The sequence below is a fragment of the Colletotrichum higginsianum genome, chromosome 4 (assembly GCF_001672515.1).
Source record: "Colletotrichum higginsianum IMI 349063 chromosome 4, whole genome shotgun sequence".
NCBI classification, from domain to species: domain Eukaryota; kingdom Fungi; phylum Ascomycota; class Sordariomycetes; order Glomerellales; family Glomerellaceae; genus Colletotrichum; species Colletotrichum higginsianum.
Window position 1 is genome coordinate 3883616 of NC_030957.1, and position 19260 is coordinate 3902875.

The following is a 19260-nucleotide window of genomic DNA, read 5'->3' on the forward strand; positions in this document are numbered from 1 at the left end:
TCGGAATGTGGGAAGAGGGCAAATAATACTAGTTGCAGGCCATGGTTCAAGCAATGGCTTTCATTCTGTAACTATACGTGGTTGTAACCAGGTCGACGGGCATTTCTGAAATCTGTACAGACATCGACAACATAGCTCACCATGATAGTCCTCGGGCTTCTGAGCGAGCGGCTGGCGTCGCAGCCCATGGCAGTCTGGACAGTGGCAATCATTGTTCTGGCCGTGGTATTCAAGGCGACATACAACCTCTTCTTCCACCCGCTTCGCTCCTACCCGGGACCTCTCCTGTGGCGAGCCTCGAGGTTTCCCTACATCATCCGCTACACCCAGGGCCAAATCCCCTACGACCTGAAGCGCCTGCACGCCAAGTACGGGCCCGTGGTGCGGATTGCCCCCGATGAGTTGACATACAACTGCGCCCAGGCCTTTAGGGACATCTACGGGCGTAACAAGCAGGCCAACGGCGAGACCACGCTCTTCAACAAGGACCCCATCTTGTACTCAGCTGTCTTTGCCGAACACAAGGCGCTGATTGATTCCGACGGCGACGAGCACAGGCCGCAGAAGCGGACGCTTGCCTATGCCTTCTCGCATCAGGCCTTGGTCGAGCGAGGCCACATTATCACGGGATGCATTGACAGGATGATAGAGGGCCTCAATGCCCATCTTGCGTCGCCCTCAGTCTCGGTTGATGGCAGTTCGGCCGTGGTCGACATTAGCGCGTGGACCGAGAATGCGCTCTTCGATCTCGGCGGACAACTCACGGTGGGACGCGACCTCAACGCCATCATGTCGCAGGGCACCGTTCACCCCTCGTTGGCGCTCTTCAAGAGGCTTTTCGATTGGGTGCAGTGCTATTACCTGCAGTTTCGCCGAAGCCCCAAGATCCTGGTCAACGCCATCGAGGGCATGCCGGGATTCACGGGCTACGACTGCGTGTTGCCGGTCAAGGACGTCCACGACATGGTCCTCAAGCGAATGGCCGACGAGAAGCATGCAGGCGGTGACAACTCTGGTGACTTTGCTTCTTACCTGATGAGCAGGGCAAAGAGTGAGGGCTTGCAAGATGACAAGGTCTGGATCAACTGTGTGCACTTGATCCTCGGAACCCCAGAGGCCATGCCGTCCTCCATCATCAGCACCATCTACCACTTGTTGACGACGCCCTACGCATATGCCGAAGCCGTAAAAGAGATCCGCGAGGCCTTCAAGTCTTCGGATGAAATCACGGCTCAGGATGTTCAGAACCTGCCCTACCTGCTCGCTTGCTTCCGGGAGACGCTGCGCAGACGTCCAACCATCCCCGGAACTCTCACTCGCCAAGTCCCAAAATCTGGAGGTTGGATCGTACGTCTCTCTCCTCCTCGTCACTCTCTCTCTCTTTCTTTTCACCTGTGTATCTAACCAAAACCCCACAGTGCGGCAAGTTCGTCCGAGGAGACACCATCGTCGGCGTCAACCAGTTCGCAGCCTCTCGATCGGCCTCCAACTTCCACGACGCCGACTCTTATCGGCCCGAGCGTTGGCTTGATCCCAGACCAGCCGAGTTCGAGAGTGACGACCGCGATGCTTTCAACCCGTTTGGCTACGGCCCTAGGAAGTGCATTGCAAGAAATCTAGCCCATCTCACCACCCAGACCTTTCTCGCCAAGCTGCTCTGGGAGTTCGACATGGAGCTCGACGAGTCGAGTCGGAACTGGGATGATCAGGGCCTCTATGTTCTTGCACGGCGGGGTCCGCTGCTGGTGAGTTTGAGGAGGGCGACCCATTAACCGCTGGTGAGGGGGGTGCTGGGCAGGTCCGAAAGCCAGTCGTTGGATAGAATTGGTGCGTGTCCAGGCAGCTGAAGGCAGGAATTAGAAAAGGTATTGGGTGTGACTATGGGCAGGACACGTCGGTTCCGGGCTCGTTGTGTGGTACATCTTCCTGATCCGTCAAGAGCATCTGGCAAAAAGGGGGAAGGTTGAAAGAAAATGGATAATATAAGATAATGGGTAAACGGAGAGAAAAGGAAGAGGAATATTGATATCAGTATTAGTTCGAGTATGGAACAGGATTTGGCGCGGGTTTAAATTGATGACGGAACGGAGTGGGAGTGGCATGACGGAAGTAAGCAAGTTTACCTCCCTGTAAACGGTGGCTAGAACCGGAGAGAGCACGCACAAGACGCGTGTGGGGGAGCAGGATTATCATGTGAGACTGTACGATTAGCAAACATCAACACACGGAGACATTCTTTACCTTGGTCCTCAACCATCACTAGCCACCATATTCCCAGGGCCTGATTTGGAGCACGCTTCAGATCACCTCGTGAAAAAAAGAGAAATCTTAAGACAGGTAGTTGATCTGACGAACTGACTTCTAGAGCCTTGGGTATCTGTTTGGCAAAAGATTGACGCGCGGTGGGAGAAAATGCATCGTCTGTGACATTCTGTGACATCTTGTGTTGGATTTTCGGTACCGTTGTCTTGATGTCGTTTGGCTGCGTTGCCTGGCAGTTACAAAGGGGAAAGACGCGAGGGGATCTTGTTAGTCGCAAGAAGAGCCGTCCGGGACGGCCTGCGCAGCAAGACAGTACCAACCAGCCATCCAGACAATGTTTCAGTTTCTTGACAGTACAGAACACTGGAACAATGATAACCCACGCCAACCGGCCAGCCAGTCACCTATCACATACTTCAAAAACTCCTACGGAACCTCGGCGGCAAGAAGAAACTCGACGACTAAAAGAGACCATCCGTGACGGGCTGGAATTGGCGGGAAAGAGAATTCGAACCATCCGGTAACTCTGCAAGAGCTTCACGTTCGAGACTTGAGACTCGGCTCCCGACGAATGGCAAATGCCTAGATTTGAGAAGGTTACGACATCGAGCGTCTACTCAAATCGTAGGTAAATCGCGTCGCTCTTGGACCAAGTCGGCCAGAAAAGGAGCATGCCCAAGTCTCCTTGAAAGACTTGGAGCAGAAAAGGTAGCATGACAGAGGACTGCACACCCAACAAGATACTCTGATTTACCTAGCTTGGGGCACGCTCACCCCAAACCCTTGATGACGTAACAATCCCTGAAATATCCCTTCCCGTTGTAGTCTCCGAAGGCGGCGACGGCGTGGCTGTTTACCAGCTCCCACATCTCGCAGTCCTCCTCCCACCCGTCAATTGTCATTCTGATAGCCCGTCCCTTCCTCCTCTCTCTCAACTCAAATTCCAGGGACGACCGGAGGTAAGTCCAAGCGATCATGTCAGGCCCAGTGAAACCGAACGACATAACCCTCGGAAGGATGCTGTCGAGAATCGTGGTTATGAAGTTGGTCCCTTCAGACAAGCTCGCCGCCATTTTCAGGAGCAGGTCAAGTCGAAGAACTGTGAACTGCTGTCTCTGCTGCATGTTCATACCACAAACGATGCCCAGAATCACCTTGCCCAAGGCGTCTGTCGCCGACGATTTCACAGAAGGGTTGAAAACCGAGCGAAGGTAGCTGCATGTCATTCGACACACGAGATAGATGACGTACTCCTGGGCTTTGCGCTCGTCCGCGAACTTGTAGGTGACAAAGGTTTCGAATGTGGGACCGCTGACTATGTCCGAATCGCTGCCCAGCCTGACAGTTGGCATGTCGTGGTCGCATAAAGCCTTGTACCAGTTGTCCAGACGGTGGGCGAAGATGTCACACTGCCTAAGGATGAAGTCTGGCGTCAGATCATCCTTGTGGAAGTCGCGCAGGCGGAAATTGCGGTGGTCGCATGCTCTGCCGAGGACAGACATTAGCCATATTGCGGCCTTTTCGGAAGCGCTGCCACCCTCAACGGTGTTGTCTTGGGTGAAGGACGCCTCCATCGCGAACCGCGCGTGCAGACTGAAAAGTCTTGATAGAATGTCCCGGATGGCAAGTTGGGGGTCGAGTAGGCTTGCGACGTCAAAGACGTCTGCGGCGTTGCAAGTCCTCCTCGTCGGTGTCATCATAAACCGCACGTCGTACCGGAGCATGCGCCAGGCTTTGAAGAGGTCGGGCACCGAGGAAGCGGCGAAGTCTAACTTGGAAGCAATAGCATCAAGGCCGGTGGCATGATTTCGGATGCCCAGGGCCGTCCCAGCCTCGAGCTCATGATAAGCCAGGAGCAAAGCCGCGCCAGCCAGCTCCTCCCCGTGATGGTTATCGATATTGTGCAACTGAGCTTGGAGCCCTTTGACCGCCGTGTCGTAGTATAGCCAGACACTCTTGTCATCGAAAGCCTCCCGAAGACGCTTTGCGTTGAGTGGAAGAGGTTGCAACAGCTTCATGTTGCTCGCGGCGAGTGCAAGGACGGCGAATCGAAAGCAGTTGCTTTGGCGGAATAGGTTCGGAAAAGCAAGAGTCACCGGTATAGAAGGAACGACGTTCCGGTCAAAATGCTGGATAAGCACCTCCTCCAGTGGCAGAGAAAGACGGGAGTCAGTTGTTGGGTCCCCCAGAGGAGACGACGGGGATGTGGTTGACCTTGTTGACCCAGGCGATGAACCGTCGGGAACAATGAACTCGTCCCAAGACATGAGCGCCAACGCCGGACTCGGGGCTTCTGTAGGTAGCAGTGGATCGGGTTGCTCTCCCCTTGAAACAGCAACCAGGCTGTTGAGTGGTTTAGCAGGTGCTGTGGTCATGTTGTCTTCGCTCGGTGAATCCTCTTCTGAGGTCACTGCCCTCTCGTGAGATTGGTCCTCCTGGAGTAGTGCATTAGAGACCAAGCCGCTGGACGTCTCGAACAGCGACCACGGCAACGTGAACGAGCCGCCGAGCCAGCCATCGGTATTGGTGTGGCTCCACGGGGGCAGCGGTGCTGGTAAGGTCTCCATTGAGGGAGGAGTGCTTTGTGGCAATGCCGTCACATTGCCGGATGGACTCTGGGACGCGGATAAAGGTTCCTCGAGTGGTTCTATACGACGTCGCTTTCGTCGATCATCTTCGAGACGAAGGGCTTTCCACCTTGCCTCCTCAAACCGCTTTGATGACTCTGCCGCTCGGGAGGTGACATCCTTGAAGGTGACAGGGCGTTGGTAACCGCTGCACTGTATCCCTCTTTGAACACACGCGACACACTCTGGGCGCGTCTCGTCACACTGCTAAAAGGTCAGCGTGGTTAAGCCGACAAGGTTGTTTGCGTGGGGTTGGGGCGGAGATGACCTTTCTTCTCTTGCTTTTGCAGTTCTGACATCCTGTCCGCCTACGAACGATGTCGGTCTTTTTGGGACGTGAACGTGAGGGCTGCGATTCCATCGAAGTGCTGCTCCTTCAGGGGTAATCGAGATAACGGGAGGGAGCCGCTTTGCGCGATAGAGAAGCCGGTAGCTGAAAGTGGTGAAACTGCAAGTTCATCCGAAGCTTCTGGGTTCACTTGCAATTTCATGGAGTGAACGGACAACTCATGGCGGATTGTGAGTGAAGGACGTTTGTTCAGCGCGGAGAAGGCATCGAAATCGCCAGATTGGGCAGATAAGCGATACGAGGAGCGCCTTTCTTAATCAGGAGCAACGGTGCGCCACTAAGCCTATTCCAGTTCGGCAATCCGACCCTTACAGGGGTGGCAGCGCTACATCTTCCAGGCTTCTGTCTTGACCATCACCACTTGAGGAGGGTTCCCTGTGCGCTAGATACCTTGTTGCTGACATCTTGGCCCCAGTGCAGGGAACGAACGGCACTGCATGTTGCAATATTGTCACATCCTTTTTGGCGTTTCCGGTACACTAGCGACTGGCAGCATTCCGTTTTACCGCCTTCTCATCCGGTACTCAGATGATCCGCTATTGTCAGGTCCTCGATAGTCTAAGACTCGAAAGGGAGAAAGGTCTATGCCGCGCCTTGCCGCTCTGGGACAACAATACATTGTCTGCTTCTTTGGAGAATTATGGTATGTTAGACTAAACGAGCAAGAACAGGCGGCTTAAGCCGCGGCATCTCCTCAAGACGACGTCCTCGTTGCAGAGCGGAACGTAGGGCGAAGGTCCGGCCTCGATGCTCCCGAAATCGCCCTCTATCAGGCCCCACCCGGGCGCCAGCGAAGGCCCGGAAAGGTTCTGAAGTGGGGCACACCTCCGGCACCCGATCATTTTCGGGTGTGGCGCATCCATGGCAGAGGAACGAACTACGCCCGGCTATACTGCAACTTGCTTTTCCTACCATCATCGCGCGGCCCTACTACCGACACTATCACATCGTCACCTCGCCAAGCCCCTTTCCCTTTTTGGATTGCGTGACTCTTTGCAAATTGCGGGATGCTGCTGTCAATTTAGGCAACCGTCGGCAACCCTGCTGTGCCGCAAGGCATCGCGGCACAGCGCAGCTGGACGATGGTCCGCCAACAGGGATTTCGCAGCATTTGCAAGAACTCGGAATTTCGCGCCGGGTGCCTGCCTTCACCGCTGATCCTTCTGCTTTTTGACCCCCGAGTATTTAATCGGAGAGGTTTTCCTGTTTTGCCCGCGCAGTACGTCCGCCACATCCGCATCTCAAAGAACCAATTTCACTGCTTGCCTACGAGAGCTCATCTCCCCATCAATCTACCCGTCCTTCGACCATGCATCTGTTCAAGGTCTTCTCTCTAGTAGCGGCTGTCGTGCCCGCCGCCCTCGCTCAAGGCTATTTCGGCACTCCCCTACCCACCTCCACCGCGGCCGACGAGTACCTCTCCATCCACGTAAAATCCATCCCGAGCACCGTCACTGGCGCCGTCGCCACCTCCCTCGCCAGCGCGCTCTACAGCGTCGATCGCAAGTACTTCGACGACAAGGAGTGGACAACGGTCTACTCGCACATGTGGTCCGCCGCCGCCAAGGCCACCAACGCGCCCGACGTTGTCGCGTCCATGGCCGTCGAGGGGTTTAGCCTGAACGACCAGCAGGAGTCGCAGTGGTGGAAGGACAACGTGCCGGACAAGGACGACAAGTGGGTCTCGTCGTACATCTCGGACTGGCAGAAGGCCTGGCAGGATACTGTGGCGACCAAGACATCCAAGGGCGGCGCGCCCAAGTGCACCGGCATGGCCATCGCAGGAGTCGCAGCGGGAGTGGCTGCTGGTGTCATGGTTGCAATTTAGAGTGGTTGTTAGGCAAATCGGTACGGCAAGGAGATGTAATGTACTTCAAATACGTTTATGACACTCTTAGGTTTCCGAGGTTTTCAAGACGATGATTTGCATCATACGCCGGTGACATGTTTCGACCAATCCTCATCCAGGTGAATCAATTCTTCGTCATCAGTCATCTCGTCATCGTCCTCGTCCTGCCCACCAACCACAATTCTCTTCTCCTTGCGGACCTTGACTTGCTCGAAGACAATGACGGTCAACCCCTGATGGTTGGGCTGCTCCTCGTTCCCAGAGGCGAAGGAATCAGATCAACTCCCATCGGATATCAGACCGCGAGCGCAATCACCAGTAATCTGAACAATAGAGAAGAGCAAACCGTCTTCGACGCATGGCTCAAGCGTTCCCCAGTACTTGGTAGCTTTGTGAATCTCGTTCTCAATGGCGTTGAGGCGAGGAAATCTCGTTTGCACGACCGTTGCTGAATATTCGCCTGTTATCCCGTCTTCATTTCAGATGAAGCATTAGATCAAAGTGGCGACCTGTCAACAGATTAAGCTGAAGTTTAGATCTTGAAGTCTTTTGTCGCAAAGGATGGGACGAGATTGCAATCACGGCAGTGGCTATTCGAGATGCACCTTCCTCTAAGCGACGACTTCATCCTTGTTCTTACGTAACACATGTAGTAAGTGACTGTGGAGGCTTTCCCTTCCTATCTTAAATGAGGTTTATTGACTTGTGATGCAGAAACCTTGAGCTTCCCAGCCGGATCCCAAGCGCTTTTCCACAACTTCGGAAAGGAGGTGTGTAATTGATAGACCCATGGAGCAGCAATAATAAGAGAGAGATCTTGAAGGCAGTCGTGTCTAAGAAAAAGAGTCGACCGATTCCAAAGTCTAGTCAAGTAAGTTGATCAAGACGCCATCATCTGCTTTCTTCTTGCTCTCATCACGTCAGCTGGTGTAAGAAGAAATAAACAAAATACACTGAGACCAAGAAGATTTACCTTGAGGTGTGCAATGTGCTCTTCAAGTCCGGTAATTTCCATGTTCTTTGAAGCGAGAATATAGCGCAATCGATCGTTTTCTCTCGTTTGCAGGCTGAGGGAAGGCAGGGCCTCGTCGAGGACATAGACGACGGTGTCTAGATCGTCCACCAGGCTGCCGAAGACCGTGGCGGCAGGGATGTCGGTGCGGATTTTGGAGTTTTTTGTGATGTGGGTTGATATTAGGGCCCTTGCTCGACTCTCGTTCGAGGAGGCAGCCTGTTGCTCCTTCCGGGCCGCAGTAAGTTGGGCCCGATGTATCTGGAGAAGCTTGCTGATATCGTCCTTGGAGATGTTAGGCTTTTTCACGAGACCAGTGAGTTGGGAGATTGTGATTTCGTGTAGCTTGATGCAAGCGAGGCTACGCTTCGAGATTGACGCCTGCTCATTGGCATAATTATGCAGTTGAATGATATAGAACTGCATGAGATAGGAAGACCTCTGCGTGTCTTTCAATCCGGGTTGCGCCGCGGCGCGGACAGAGCGGGCCATGGACGGAGCAGCAGGAAAAGAAGCCATCGCTAGAATAGAAAGGGAACGGATAGAGATTGAATTTGACAAATCTGGGACCAAAAACGTGTCAGCGGACGGAAAGGCGCAAGGGGAAACCACTTGCCGGCTGAAGCTTGCAGACGCCAAGAGAAAACTTGCCTAGATCTCAAGAAGATACAACGGTGTGGCGACGACAAACAGATCAAACTGTGAAGGAAAGGCAAAGAGGTTGAATCATGGATTCGAATGCGGCATGTGCAAAACGAAGTGCTGTGATGTTGATCGATGTGGTGGCGGTGGGGGAGGCGAGTCTGGGAGAAGGTTTGAAGGGACGAAGCAAGAAAAGAATTCTCAAAGGTCAGAGCACCGATACCAGCTAGGATCAAACCCCAGCCTGGCTTATGAGATTGAGAACGGCGGGACGAGCAAAAAAGGAAGGGGCTAAGGGGGCGAGTGAAGGAAAGATAGGACTAGGTGGATAGCTCCTTCCGTTGTGATGGACCAAATTAGAACCCAGAAAATGGAGGACTCGTCCGAAAGGGTGACGCAGGATGGAAGCCTGGGTCTCAGATACAGCGTGGTGAGCGGCGATGTTGAAGACGAGGTGCGAAAAAAGAGAAGAGGGAGGTTTCGAGGCGTCTACGGGGGGTGTCAGTAAGAAGAGCAGCCAGTCACGTGGTGGAAGTTCCTGGAGACACAATACCTCCTCAACCACGTTTGGCAGGAGCTAGCGAGACTGCGTGTTGGTCAAGTGCAGACACTGGAGTACTAAGAGTTTTAGGTAACTATAGGCAGGCGGCAAATGTTGTCCAACCTCGCCATCTCGGTTATTGTTTGGCAGGCAATGTTAATATTTATCACTGTCCTTGAAGAATCAGTAACACCCGGACCGAGGGTGGTTGCACGTCGAAAAGAATGTGCTAGCGAATGATGAATACCTACTATTTTGGGAGTGTCTGCGCAAGATGATTGGATCTGGGTGTAAGGCTCCACCACCACCACCCTTGATTAGGCAACTCGACATGCAGCAGCACCTGTCGCCGGCAGGCGCTTTGAGCAGTTGGCAGTACTTGATAGACGGCATCAGACTGATGAGACCGCAAGATTCCAATTTCTAGCCGGCCAATACTCAGATGTTACTCGTTATTCCGCACAGCCCAAGGGAGCCAGCGCGGACATTGAGCAAACTGAAGTCTTCACAGGACCAGGACACCCTTGCTAGACCTCCGATGACTTGAGTGTTGCCGTTCAGTACGAGTTACCAACGTAAAAGCATTTGGACTGTCGACCTAGATCTTTCTTCAGAGGAAAAGGCCATGATTTGACCGCCGCAGTCAAAATTACGTGGCTTCGGTGCCGTCATGCACACATCCCAGGTTCAATCTATGAGAGGGCACGAGGGACCATTGCCACTCGTTGCAGTGTTGATAATGGCACTCTGCTTCACCTAAGATCCAAAACCGCAGTGAAGAAAGATTGTCAAATTTGCAGTTACTTTTGTCATATCATTCTGTGAAAAGTTCCTAGAAACCGGGGCATGACAAGCCGCGTTGAAGAACAACGGAAAGTATTTCCTTACAGGCTTCCTCGGCGTTTCCACCGGACCACGGGGGACAGGGCCGGACGGAGAACCGATCGTCCATTGGATCAAAGTCCTAATCGAATATGTTTGCTCAAGCAGAAAATTTCAATGACTCAACTGCACACGATTTGGTGGAGTGATAGTGGAAATAATGAAAGCAAATAAAGCCATTGAGCTTGATATTTCTGGTGGTCCAGAGTAAAATTGGGTTGCTCAACGTCATTTAAGTGACTTGAACGCCGGATTCCAAGAGCCACACTATCACACACTAACCTGTCACTATTTCTGTGTATTCTGCCTAATATACCCGGTCATTTAGGTACAGCCTCCTTCCTAACTTTGTGCGATCCAGGCGGTTTCCATAACGTGTCGGAGTAGTTAGCCAAACGAAAGGACTTCATCAGTGCTCTCTTATCCAACTGGTCAATGACTGTGAAATTGGAATGAATTCTTGAAGTTAAAATTGATCTGCTGATTGTAACCGAGCAGTTTGCGGCAGCCAAGGTCATCACCGTTGATGAGATCGTCTCGCTCGGGCCTCTGAATTCCACAAAGCGCTTGGTTACTAGTGAGCTGAGTGACGGGGTTGTCTGGACCATAAGCATTGTATTGAGTGTTCAGAAAACAGCCGAATGATTTTGCAAAGGAGAACAGACAATGCCGCTATTGTAAATGACAACTGGATTGAGCAGCTTGTTCCCTTTGCCTTGATCAGTTTATTGTAGGGAATGATATTCGAAGAAATTGTCGAAACTCGCAAAGATAACGGGGTTTTAATTCTTCAGATTTAGCTGCAAATCCTAAAAAGAAGATGTAATTGACATCAGTGCTTTTCCTATCAAGAAGCAGACGTTCATGTAGCTAGTCTCATTTCGCTGTTGGCCATTTTAGAGACTTCGCGACCATTTAAACGCTGCATATCCCATCTTTGCGGAATCGATGTCTACCTGGGTTCATGACAGCGGGCACCTCAATCTCTAGTTGACGTTGTGACTGAACGATTGTTGGCTATATTTTAAGCGACGTTGTACGTTTCTCTTGTATCCCCTTACTAGTTTCCATAGATCTCTTCTCAATTCCTTTGTACTCACTATACTGCATTAGATTAGGACTAAAATGGAGTGTCAACTTTCCAAATGAGTCATGTTTCCAAGTGCTTCTCCTGATGGCTCTAGACAGCCAAACCTTATCCGAATTCCTAGATCCAGGCATTGTCACACATTATTCTTTCTGGAAAACAAAAGCCTCCCATGACGTAATGACTGGTTTTATTTGTTCTTTAGACATTTGCTGAGACTGAACTGTGTCGTTGGTGCTAGAATCAGGTACTCAAAGAAAGGACCTTGCTTGCTGCATTGTCCTCACCCGATAAGGGAAAAGGCTGAGCCCTTCCCGTTGACTCCTCAAAGATACTGATTTTCCGTTGGATTGGCCCAGAATGCTTGCAATGGGCCGATAAAAGTCCCAGGTAGCCGTGAAGACAGGTGATTCCGAGGGTGGCGCACATGCCATTTCAGTCGTCCCTATTTACTTTAAAGGTGACTTGCTCCGCCCTCTCCGCTAGAAAAGCGTCGAATCGGATCCTCCTGTTCGGCAAGAGTCGTAGGCTTCGCTCCAACACTTGGAAGATGTCGAAACCCGTAATGCTGTCAGTTTTCATGAGCCTTGGATACAAGCGCCTCTACGTTGGAAGCATGTTTCTTCTAGGGCGCAATCAGCTGCGCGAGCTGCAAGACCAGGTCAGGAAGTTCAGTAGTCCTCGGTTCATAACAGCTCGCCAACCACCAAGGCGCCGCTGACTCCCATAGTCAAACGCCTGGGACAGTGGGTGTCCGGTCTCACTTCAGGACGGGCCTGGCAGGGGAATCCTGCCGGAATCAGGAGTCCGGTGCAATAGTTGCCAGCCCAATCTCTGCGTGGCATCTTGCAGAGACATGTCAAACGGGTGACCATGGTCGAAACGAAACGAAACGAAACGAAACAAATGTCACTTCTAGATCCGCTACAGTCCGGAAGGAACACCACCCAAGTGTCCCCTCGTGACCGTGTGGGCCTAACGACGGGCATCTCCGAACCATTCAACCGGAACGATCCCACAAGGGGAATCGCGATGGCCCGATGAGGAACACGACGATTTGCAATTGGTCGAGAGACTCTCTCGTCAGCATCTAAACTCAAATTCTCATAGCGAACCAGCAAGCTCCATGTGTTCCCGAGCGCAACGTCTTTCTTCGGAACAAGGCCAAGCCAATGCAGGTGGTAGGGCAGACGGTGTTGGCGAACCCTCACAGAAAGAAGCTGGGAACCCCTCGATTCACGTTCATCATTTCACTTTCCGGATCACAGTTTCTCAATAGGGGGGCAGTTTCCTGGTCATTGGCAGGGTATATCCTATTGCGGTTGGAGTTGGTGCAGGGGCTACCCCTCTCGTCCTTGATGGACGGAGTCGAAACACGAAACAGAGAAATCGGACGTGTAGTGGTCGTAGCTTCGTAAGAAGGGGCAAACCGAGCCAGCCATAGGGATTTTCCCAACAGTGAGGCGGGGGCAGAGACCTGAGAAACGCCTTTCAGGTGTCAACCGGAATTTTGTCGCATTATCTACTGGGGGCTTCTCGGGCTTCAAGATCGTCTAGACTTCAATCTCCTTGGCGTTTTACTGGGTAAAAATAAGTCTCCTCTGCGACAAAGTCTTGTAAGCAGGGGACTTTCTACCCGAAAGAAATGCTGGGACCCGATAACTTGCAAAGCATCGTCCGCAATCACCGCGTTTGAAAAAACCTTTTACTGGTCTTGGCCTCCGGCAACACTTTCTGCGCTAGTACCTCAGCATCCGCGCGTTTCACCGCGCCTCTCGTACTCTGAGACACGCTCGGGCAATGTCCTCGTGGCGCTCTTTGCTTGATACGATGCTGATTTACCAGCAATACGAGAAGAGTCTAATGGGCTGTGCCGCACATCTGGATGATCTTGTGAGTGAGAATGGGGTGGCCGAACAGAATGCCCCCAAGTGATAGCCTGGCCAGCAAACGGGGGTTCCCTTTCCAAATCCACCCGCGCCATCCTCGCTCAACTCCACACTCCGCTGCAAACTTCGGGCAAGCCCGTCACAATAAGCCTCTGCAGCAGCTCCGGAAGTCAATAATGTGGTTCTCCCTCGGCTGCACGAGCATCTTGCAGCTGTGCCCTTTTGAACCCCCGTTCCGCGACGCAACGGTACCGCAAATGCTGGCCTATGAGGAAATCACATCCTCCAGGGGTTACTTTTCCGAACTAGAAGCGCAAGCGATGTGATCTATGCCCATCCCATCTTGGGTACCTTCGACGTGATCAATGTCGCCGATCGACGTTTACGGCTCCTGTTCTGAGCCATCGAAAGTGGTTTTGCTCGTTTGCTCGGCTGACTGGCGGCAAGCGAAGCGATTGGCTCGTCTCGAACATGGCTCCTGGTCAGTTGCTCGCGCTTGCGAGGAGGCTCTTACGGCCATCAATTTGGTGTCACGCTGTCGTTCCCAGTCATGTTGTCTCTTGTGTTGGTACACTCATTCAGCTTGAAAACCGTCACCTTTTTGACCGATCACGTTTCACTTGGCCAGAGATACTTGGCTAAAAGATAAATGGTATTCTTGTCATAATTCATCGTATGCATGGTGCTAGTATATATTTGCACCCTGAGAAGTGGAATCCCTTTCCTCACCGGCTATCCGTGTTCGTGTATTGTGTGCGAGGCAGCCGTTGGCCTCTTTGCTGCTGTCACCATCTGTAATCATGACCTTCAGTTGATGAATGGCATGCCCCGTCAGAAAGCCGACTTCGTGCCCAGCCATTAATCTTTGTCAAACATCCAGAGATTCGTGCTTTCTGGCCTTGGTTGTTGTCTGCCCCTGTTCGTTGGGCTTTCCAGGGACTTGCTGGGACTCTGGAGTGCTTTCAGCTCCAAGCCCATACTACTCTTCAAATCCTTTGACTTGAAATCCGATCTCGTTGGCGTAGGCTTCGTCTGCCATGGCGGTGTCTCGTACCACAGATCCGAGTGAATGCTCGATCGCCCTCGCTTCCTTTGGAGTTTGGGGAAACACCGGCCGAATAGTGAGACAGTCCTCTTGAAAGCCTCCTCCGCCAGAGGTCTTATACCAGGAATTGATAAGGCGATGAGAGTGGCGCCGATTTCCGACACCTCAATTGCGAGGAGTGGACTGTAAATCCATGACTGGTCTGGTTGCCACTGTCCGTTGATGACGAGTATGAGACGAGCAACCGAGATCGCAACAACCCTACAGAGATCAGTTCTTATCCCTTTCCCACTGGGAGTGCAGAAATGGCTCACCCAACACCCGGCAGGAGAATACAGGCGAGTTGAATCTTTCGTTTCCGGGGCATGTCCAGCATCCGCAGCATCGCGATCGGTATTCCGAACAGCACAAAGTCGCAAAGGAGTGAGACCGCCGAGTTGATTCCGTAAACAAAGCCCCACGGCAGACATTTGTACTCGTTGAACTGTGATTGCCATTCATAGGGCCAGAGGGCCGTGACGGGGAGACAGTGAAAGATAATGAGTAGCATCTGCGTGATGTACCCGGCGACAAGAAAGAGGGCGGCCCCCTTGATCGCCAGGAGAAACCGGCTGTGAACACTACAAACGCGGTAGTAGAACGCCAAACCAGAGAACCGGCAAAATAGTAGCGCGCTCGTGTAGACGAGATGCGCGGTGAAGTCGAGGATTTCGGTCCGTTCTAAAATCTCCTGGGTCATGACAAACTGAATGAATTCAAAATGTCGACCAGAACCGATGTTGATTAGGATGATGCACAGCGGGAGGAAGGCTATGAACATTGCCTACGGTTGCTCCGGTTAGATCTCTCGGCCCATGAACTCGGGATACTGGCCACAGAAGCTTACCATCGATATCACAGCGAGTATGTCGTCTATCCCGAAGACTTTGCGAAGGTAGAATCGCGAGGCGGCCCGGCCGTTCACAATCACCAGCGTGAGTGCGAACATGAATATCGAGGCGTCCATCGACGGCGTGTCCCTGTCCTCTTCTAGGTATGCGAGGCTGATTTCCGGTGGTACGCGGCCGGCCGCGACGGCGGCTGCTGCCTCAGAGTCGCCCATCGTGGTGATGGTGACCGATGAGAGATGTTGACGATCCGGCTAAAGGTGTCATGCGGTGAAGGAAGGAGGGCAGCCTGCCAGGACTCGGACGAAGAGATGCCACTACCAAAAGCTTTATGTTGTCGAACTGATGCTGCGGACTTAATGCGTGGGGTGTATGTTGGTTTGGCTCCGATCGGATGACACAGATTCGCAACCTTAAAGTCAATACGGATCGACACCCACCCCAGCTTTCCGTAAATGCTTGGAGTGAGGCTGCCAAGAAGGTTCGCCCTCGTGTCTGGACTGAAGACAGCTTGAAAAAGCTTAACTTCAGTTCTTGTGGGCAAAGTCCGTGCCATCGATAATCGGCGTCTGCTCCGAGACTCTTCTGTTCCATCAAAGCGGTGACAAGTTATATCACTGCAACGAAATCGCGGGGGGGGATAATTAGTCTCAGTCAGGCCTCCCAAATTGATAGATGTAATCACGGTCATTGGGGTCTTCTCGACGCACAAAGCAGATGACGCGCCCTTGTCATGAATGAGTGTGGTTGAAATTGAGTAGCGGGGCTTGCAAGGTCCGTTGCTCCTCGGGCATACCACAGTTTCTGGTGGTATAAATCATCAATGTGGATACTTGCGGGGGCATGACGGAGGCTAATCGAGCAGTCAAGAACGCAACCTCGTCAGTCGCTTCAATTACTGTGGTACATGAGACACCTATCGATTGCTGCAAATCCCGAACCTTCCATTCAACGTTCTTCCAGGGTCCATCCCCTTTCGTAGGAGAGCCGTTCGCAGCTCTCCTGAGGGTGTTGTCGAGGCCGTTGTCGAACCGGATGATATGGAGGTGCATGAACAAGAGTGTGGAAGCCCACGGGCACGTCGCGCTTGAGGAAAATGCCCCGAGGAACATATGACTCGTATTGAAGACCTGTGCCTGACTGGCCCTTAAGGATTCTGCACCCAGCTTGTTGGCCATGCGGATCAAGGCTGTTTTTGGATGCGCGGTCGGTGGTGTGTGGCGAGCTTTCGGACGACCGACATTGGCTCCACTGTCTCAGATGAACAAGACTTTCCAATCAGTGAGTCAAAGCGACGGCAGATGATGAGAGGAGAACAAAACAGCAAGAATCGCCAGACAACGTGCCCTCGATGACATCGGGTTCCCACTAATTTCCATCTCAGTCCTTGGTTTCTCCGGACCCCGAGCCGACACAAATTGTGCTAGCTCCTCCTCGGCGATTGAGAAACTCCCATTTTTCCGCGCGCACCGAGACTGGGGCACGTCGGTCGGCGCGAACCGGGACCCGGAGTCATGTCAGGTGAAATGTGACGCTGACAACCACACGGAATTATTAATATTACTCGAGACTCAAGATCTGGAGTTGTCTTGGCGCGGGCGCGTCTTTCGGCCCTCGTCTCAGCAACCAAGTATGCTCGAGACTAAACCCCACTGACACATCAAGGAAAACAACCAGCTCTGCCGTACCCGTTTTCGCGAATTGCAAAATTGAAGCCGGATCGAGATCTGTCCGCAATCTGGATCAAGAGACGTAGGGCGGTAAAAACCTGCTTTATCCCGGGGCTTTTCGTCGATGTAGCTTCGGTATAGGGCGCAACTGTTGAGTGTAAACACGTTTACTTGGGCCCCCTATCATGAGCCCGGCGTTGCGAGGACTAGTACCAGGTTAACCACAGGAACACGGCGCGTTGAGAATAACCTGCCGCCTCACTGCCTCGGAGTTGCAGGTTGCGGGTGCGAAACTTCTTGATCGGTTGCTGAAATGGCTTTCCTCTCGTTCTCGCTTGTCCGCGGTGACGGTGTATGCACGTGAGGCATTGTTCATGCATAGGACTAGGAAGTTGAAGACGAGCTTCCAATTAGGATTAAGCAAGACGCTGCGGACAGGACTTGGAAAGTGGCACTTCTGAAGAATCAGGCTCCGCAAATCTTGAGTTTCTGTCAGCTTCTCCGTCATCCTCTCCATGCCATCACGACGTAGCGTGAAGTGAGATTGTCGTGGACGGTATTTCATCATGAACGAATCTACCCATTTTGGACTCGTAGTTTGATGATATCTCCAAGACACCACTTACTTTATGTTCTAAATTATTGAGGGTAGTTGCTTGTCAGTTTGTGTTGCTTTCAAAGGGCAACGAGGTCAACTGTCTGAGGAAGGCACGAAATCTCGGTGAGAGGTAGGTGAAGATTCATTAGTGTAGGCCCGTGCTTGCCAGCTCACTCACCAACTTATCAACTCAACTCACCGAGCCGCCTTTCGTCCTAGGCCGAACCGACGTACTATCTCATTCTTCTCTTGCTTCTCATGCTTCTTATGCGGTAATCTGCAATTCTTACGAGCTTTTTTTTGTTTGTTCAAAAGCTGTCTTCTCCGGTCTGAAACCTCTCTCCCCCAGCTTCATGGAAGGTGAGCCATCCAACTAAACCTCTACCGGCATCTTCTAAATCTCAATTTCTTTTCTTCGCAGATGAGCTCATCTTTCTACCTCTCGAGTGATAATTCGGGGGCTTCGACTCCTTCTTTTGGGCGACAGTTTTCACTGCCTTTCCGTCCCAGCCCTGTGGTGAGCGGCGTTGAGAGAATCTCGATCACCTCAAGCTCAACTGTCACTGACTTCCGCCTTAGCGATCGGAAACCTGCTCGCCCGTGACTCCCGACGAGTCCCCAGGACCCCCGAGCTCCGAGGTACTCCGAGTACAGCCTTACCTTAAGTATCCCGGCTTCAGCCTGCCCGACATCATCATACACAACAAGAACAAGGGCTTTGTCGTTGTCCTGCGCACCCACCGAGACCTACTCAAGCCTGGCTACCCGACATTCCGATGGCCTCCGAGCATATGCGAAACTATGTCTCGCTTAGGTCGAGGCTATGTTTTGTGCCGCCGTCGGGGTCCTTTACGCCAATGAGGGCATGAAGCCGACGAAGCCCAAGATGTGGCAGAAAGTCCAGCGCGTCCTTGCCGACCGGGACGTGACCTGGCGATCGCAGGTCTCCTGCAAAAACATCTACGACCTGGTCAACACTTACTCGGAGTCGCGGACGCGGTATCTGATCAACGCTGGGACCGTGACGATGTCGCCCTCGGTCGAGCGGCAGTACGGACGACTGCTGAGGACAGTCGACCGCTGGATTGCCTTGTCCAAGGACAGGTCTTCCGTGACGGACATCCTGCGGTTCAAGAGCAAGATGAAATGGCTTGCGAACCACAGCATCAGCAAGACACATCTGAGACGCGAGCACACGAAGCATCATGGCCAGATGCCTACGCCGGCGAGTTCGGACGTGATAGAGACTGAAGAATAGCCCGGACAATAAACAAAAAGTACTTAGCTTTGGGGTTGGGTTTAATAAGATTGGAAGGACATTTTGTGGCGATAAAGTACCGGAATTACACCAGTATTCTTTCCTCTGGCCCTCTCCTACCTCGGCGGAAGTGCCGTGTGCTTGTGAACAGTGACTTACGTTACGTTGCGAAGTGTTGGGAGCTTTTGGTCGGACTTTGCCGACCTTGGTCGACCTCAACGAAGCGGCGTCCTCCCCTACGCCAGAAAAGAGATGCGCTACTTGGTTCATATTAGACGCAACAATTACTTCCGTTCCCGTCTCAGAATGCCTGTAAGCATCTTCAATCTATCCTATCTACACTCCTGTATGACTGTTGTCAATCTTCCAACACATCGCACTTGATGCGTCTGCCCTAGGCGAGAAGCGAAACCGGCGGCCAACATGTCACCATTGGCAGACGAAATGAATGGTGGAAATGCATTTACCCTTTTTCGCCCAACAATTAGGTAATGACAAACTTGCTGGAGGATCATCACCCCGGGATCCCCACAACCTCGCCTTCCAACCACCCCCACGGTCCCCCAGACTTCCCTTCCCGCCTTGGGGTATTTAAGACTCGGCCGCCGGATCCAAACAGGCTCGAGGGTCGTATTTCCCCGGGCTTTCAGGATGCTCCGTTT

The 19260-nt window shown here is 52.5% G+C and overlaps 7 protein-coding genes across 7 annotated transcripts; 3 read left to right on the top strand and 4 right to left on the bottom strand.

Annotated features, from left to right (window-relative positions):
• Nucleotides 1–141: 141 nt before the first annotated feature.
• On the top strand, nucleotides 142–1772 carry CH63R_06465 (Cytochrome P450; the record flags this gene model as incomplete). The annotated part of the gene is made up of 2 exons (XM_018301440.1): nucleotides 142–1347; nucleotides 1419–1772. The coding sequence occupies 2 exons, from the start codon at nucleotides 142–144 to the stop codon at nucleotides 1770–1772; spliced, it is 1560 nt and encodes a 519-aa protein (XP_018159290.1).
• Nucleotides 1773–3032: 1260 nt separating this feature from the next.
• On the bottom strand, nucleotides 3033–5250 carry CH63R_06466 (C6 zinc finger domain protein; the record flags this gene model as incomplete). Its single annotated transcript, XM_018301441.1, has 2 exons — nucleotides 3033–5093; nucleotides 5206–5250. The coding sequence occupies 2 exons, from the start codon at nucleotides 5248–5250 to the stop codon at nucleotides 3033–3035; spliced, it is 2106 nt and encodes a 701-aa protein (XP_018159291.1).
• Nucleotides 5251–5891: 641 nt separating this feature from the next.
• CH63R_06467 (uncharacterized protein) lies at nucleotides 5892–6080 on the bottom strand (the record flags this gene model as incomplete). Its single annotated transcript, XM_018301442.1, has 1 exon — nucleotides 5892–6080. One exon carries the CDS (start codon nucleotides 6078–6080, stop codon nucleotides 5892–5894), a length of 189 nt encoding a protein of 62 aa, XP_018159292.1.
• A 467-nt stretch (nucleotides 6081–6547) lies between these two features.
• Nucleotides 6548–7066, top strand: CH63R_06468 (uncharacterized protein; the record flags this gene model as incomplete). Its single annotated transcript, XM_018301443.1, has 1 exon — nucleotides 6548–7066. The coding sequence occupies one exon, from the start codon at nucleotides 6548–6550 to the stop codon at nucleotides 7064–7066; it is 519 nt and encodes a 172-aa protein (XP_018159293.1).
• Nucleotides 7067–7167: 101 nt separating this feature from the next.
• On the bottom strand, nucleotides 7168–8618 carry CH63R_06469 (uncharacterized protein; the record flags this gene model as incomplete). Its single annotated transcript, XM_018301444.1, has 2 exons — nucleotides 7168–7332; nucleotides 8061–8618. 2 exons carry the CDS (start codon nucleotides 8616–8618, stop codon nucleotides 7168–7170), a joined length of 723 nt encoding a protein of 240 aa, XP_018159294.1.
• Nucleotides 8619–13998: 5380 nt separating this feature from the next.
• CH63R_06470 (Integral membrane protein pth11-like protein) lies at nucleotides 13999–15287 on the bottom strand (the record flags this gene model as incomplete). The annotated part of the gene is made up of 3 exons (XM_018301445.1): nucleotides 13999–14446; nucleotides 14500–15008; nucleotides 15072–15287. 3 exons carry the CDS (start codon nucleotides 15285–15287, stop codon nucleotides 13999–14001), a joined length of 1173 nt encoding a protein of 390 aa, XP_018159295.1.
• Nucleotides 15288–18163: 2876 nt separating this feature from the next.
• Nucleotides 18164–18598, top strand: CH63R_06471 (uncharacterized protein; the record flags this gene model as incomplete). The annotated part of the gene is made up of 1 exon (XM_018301446.1): nucleotides 18164–18598. The coding sequence occupies one exon, from the start codon at nucleotides 18164–18166 to the stop codon at nucleotides 18596–18598; it is 435 nt and encodes a 144-aa protein (XP_018159296.1).
• Between the last annotated feature and the right edge of the window lie 662 nt (nucleotides 18599–19260).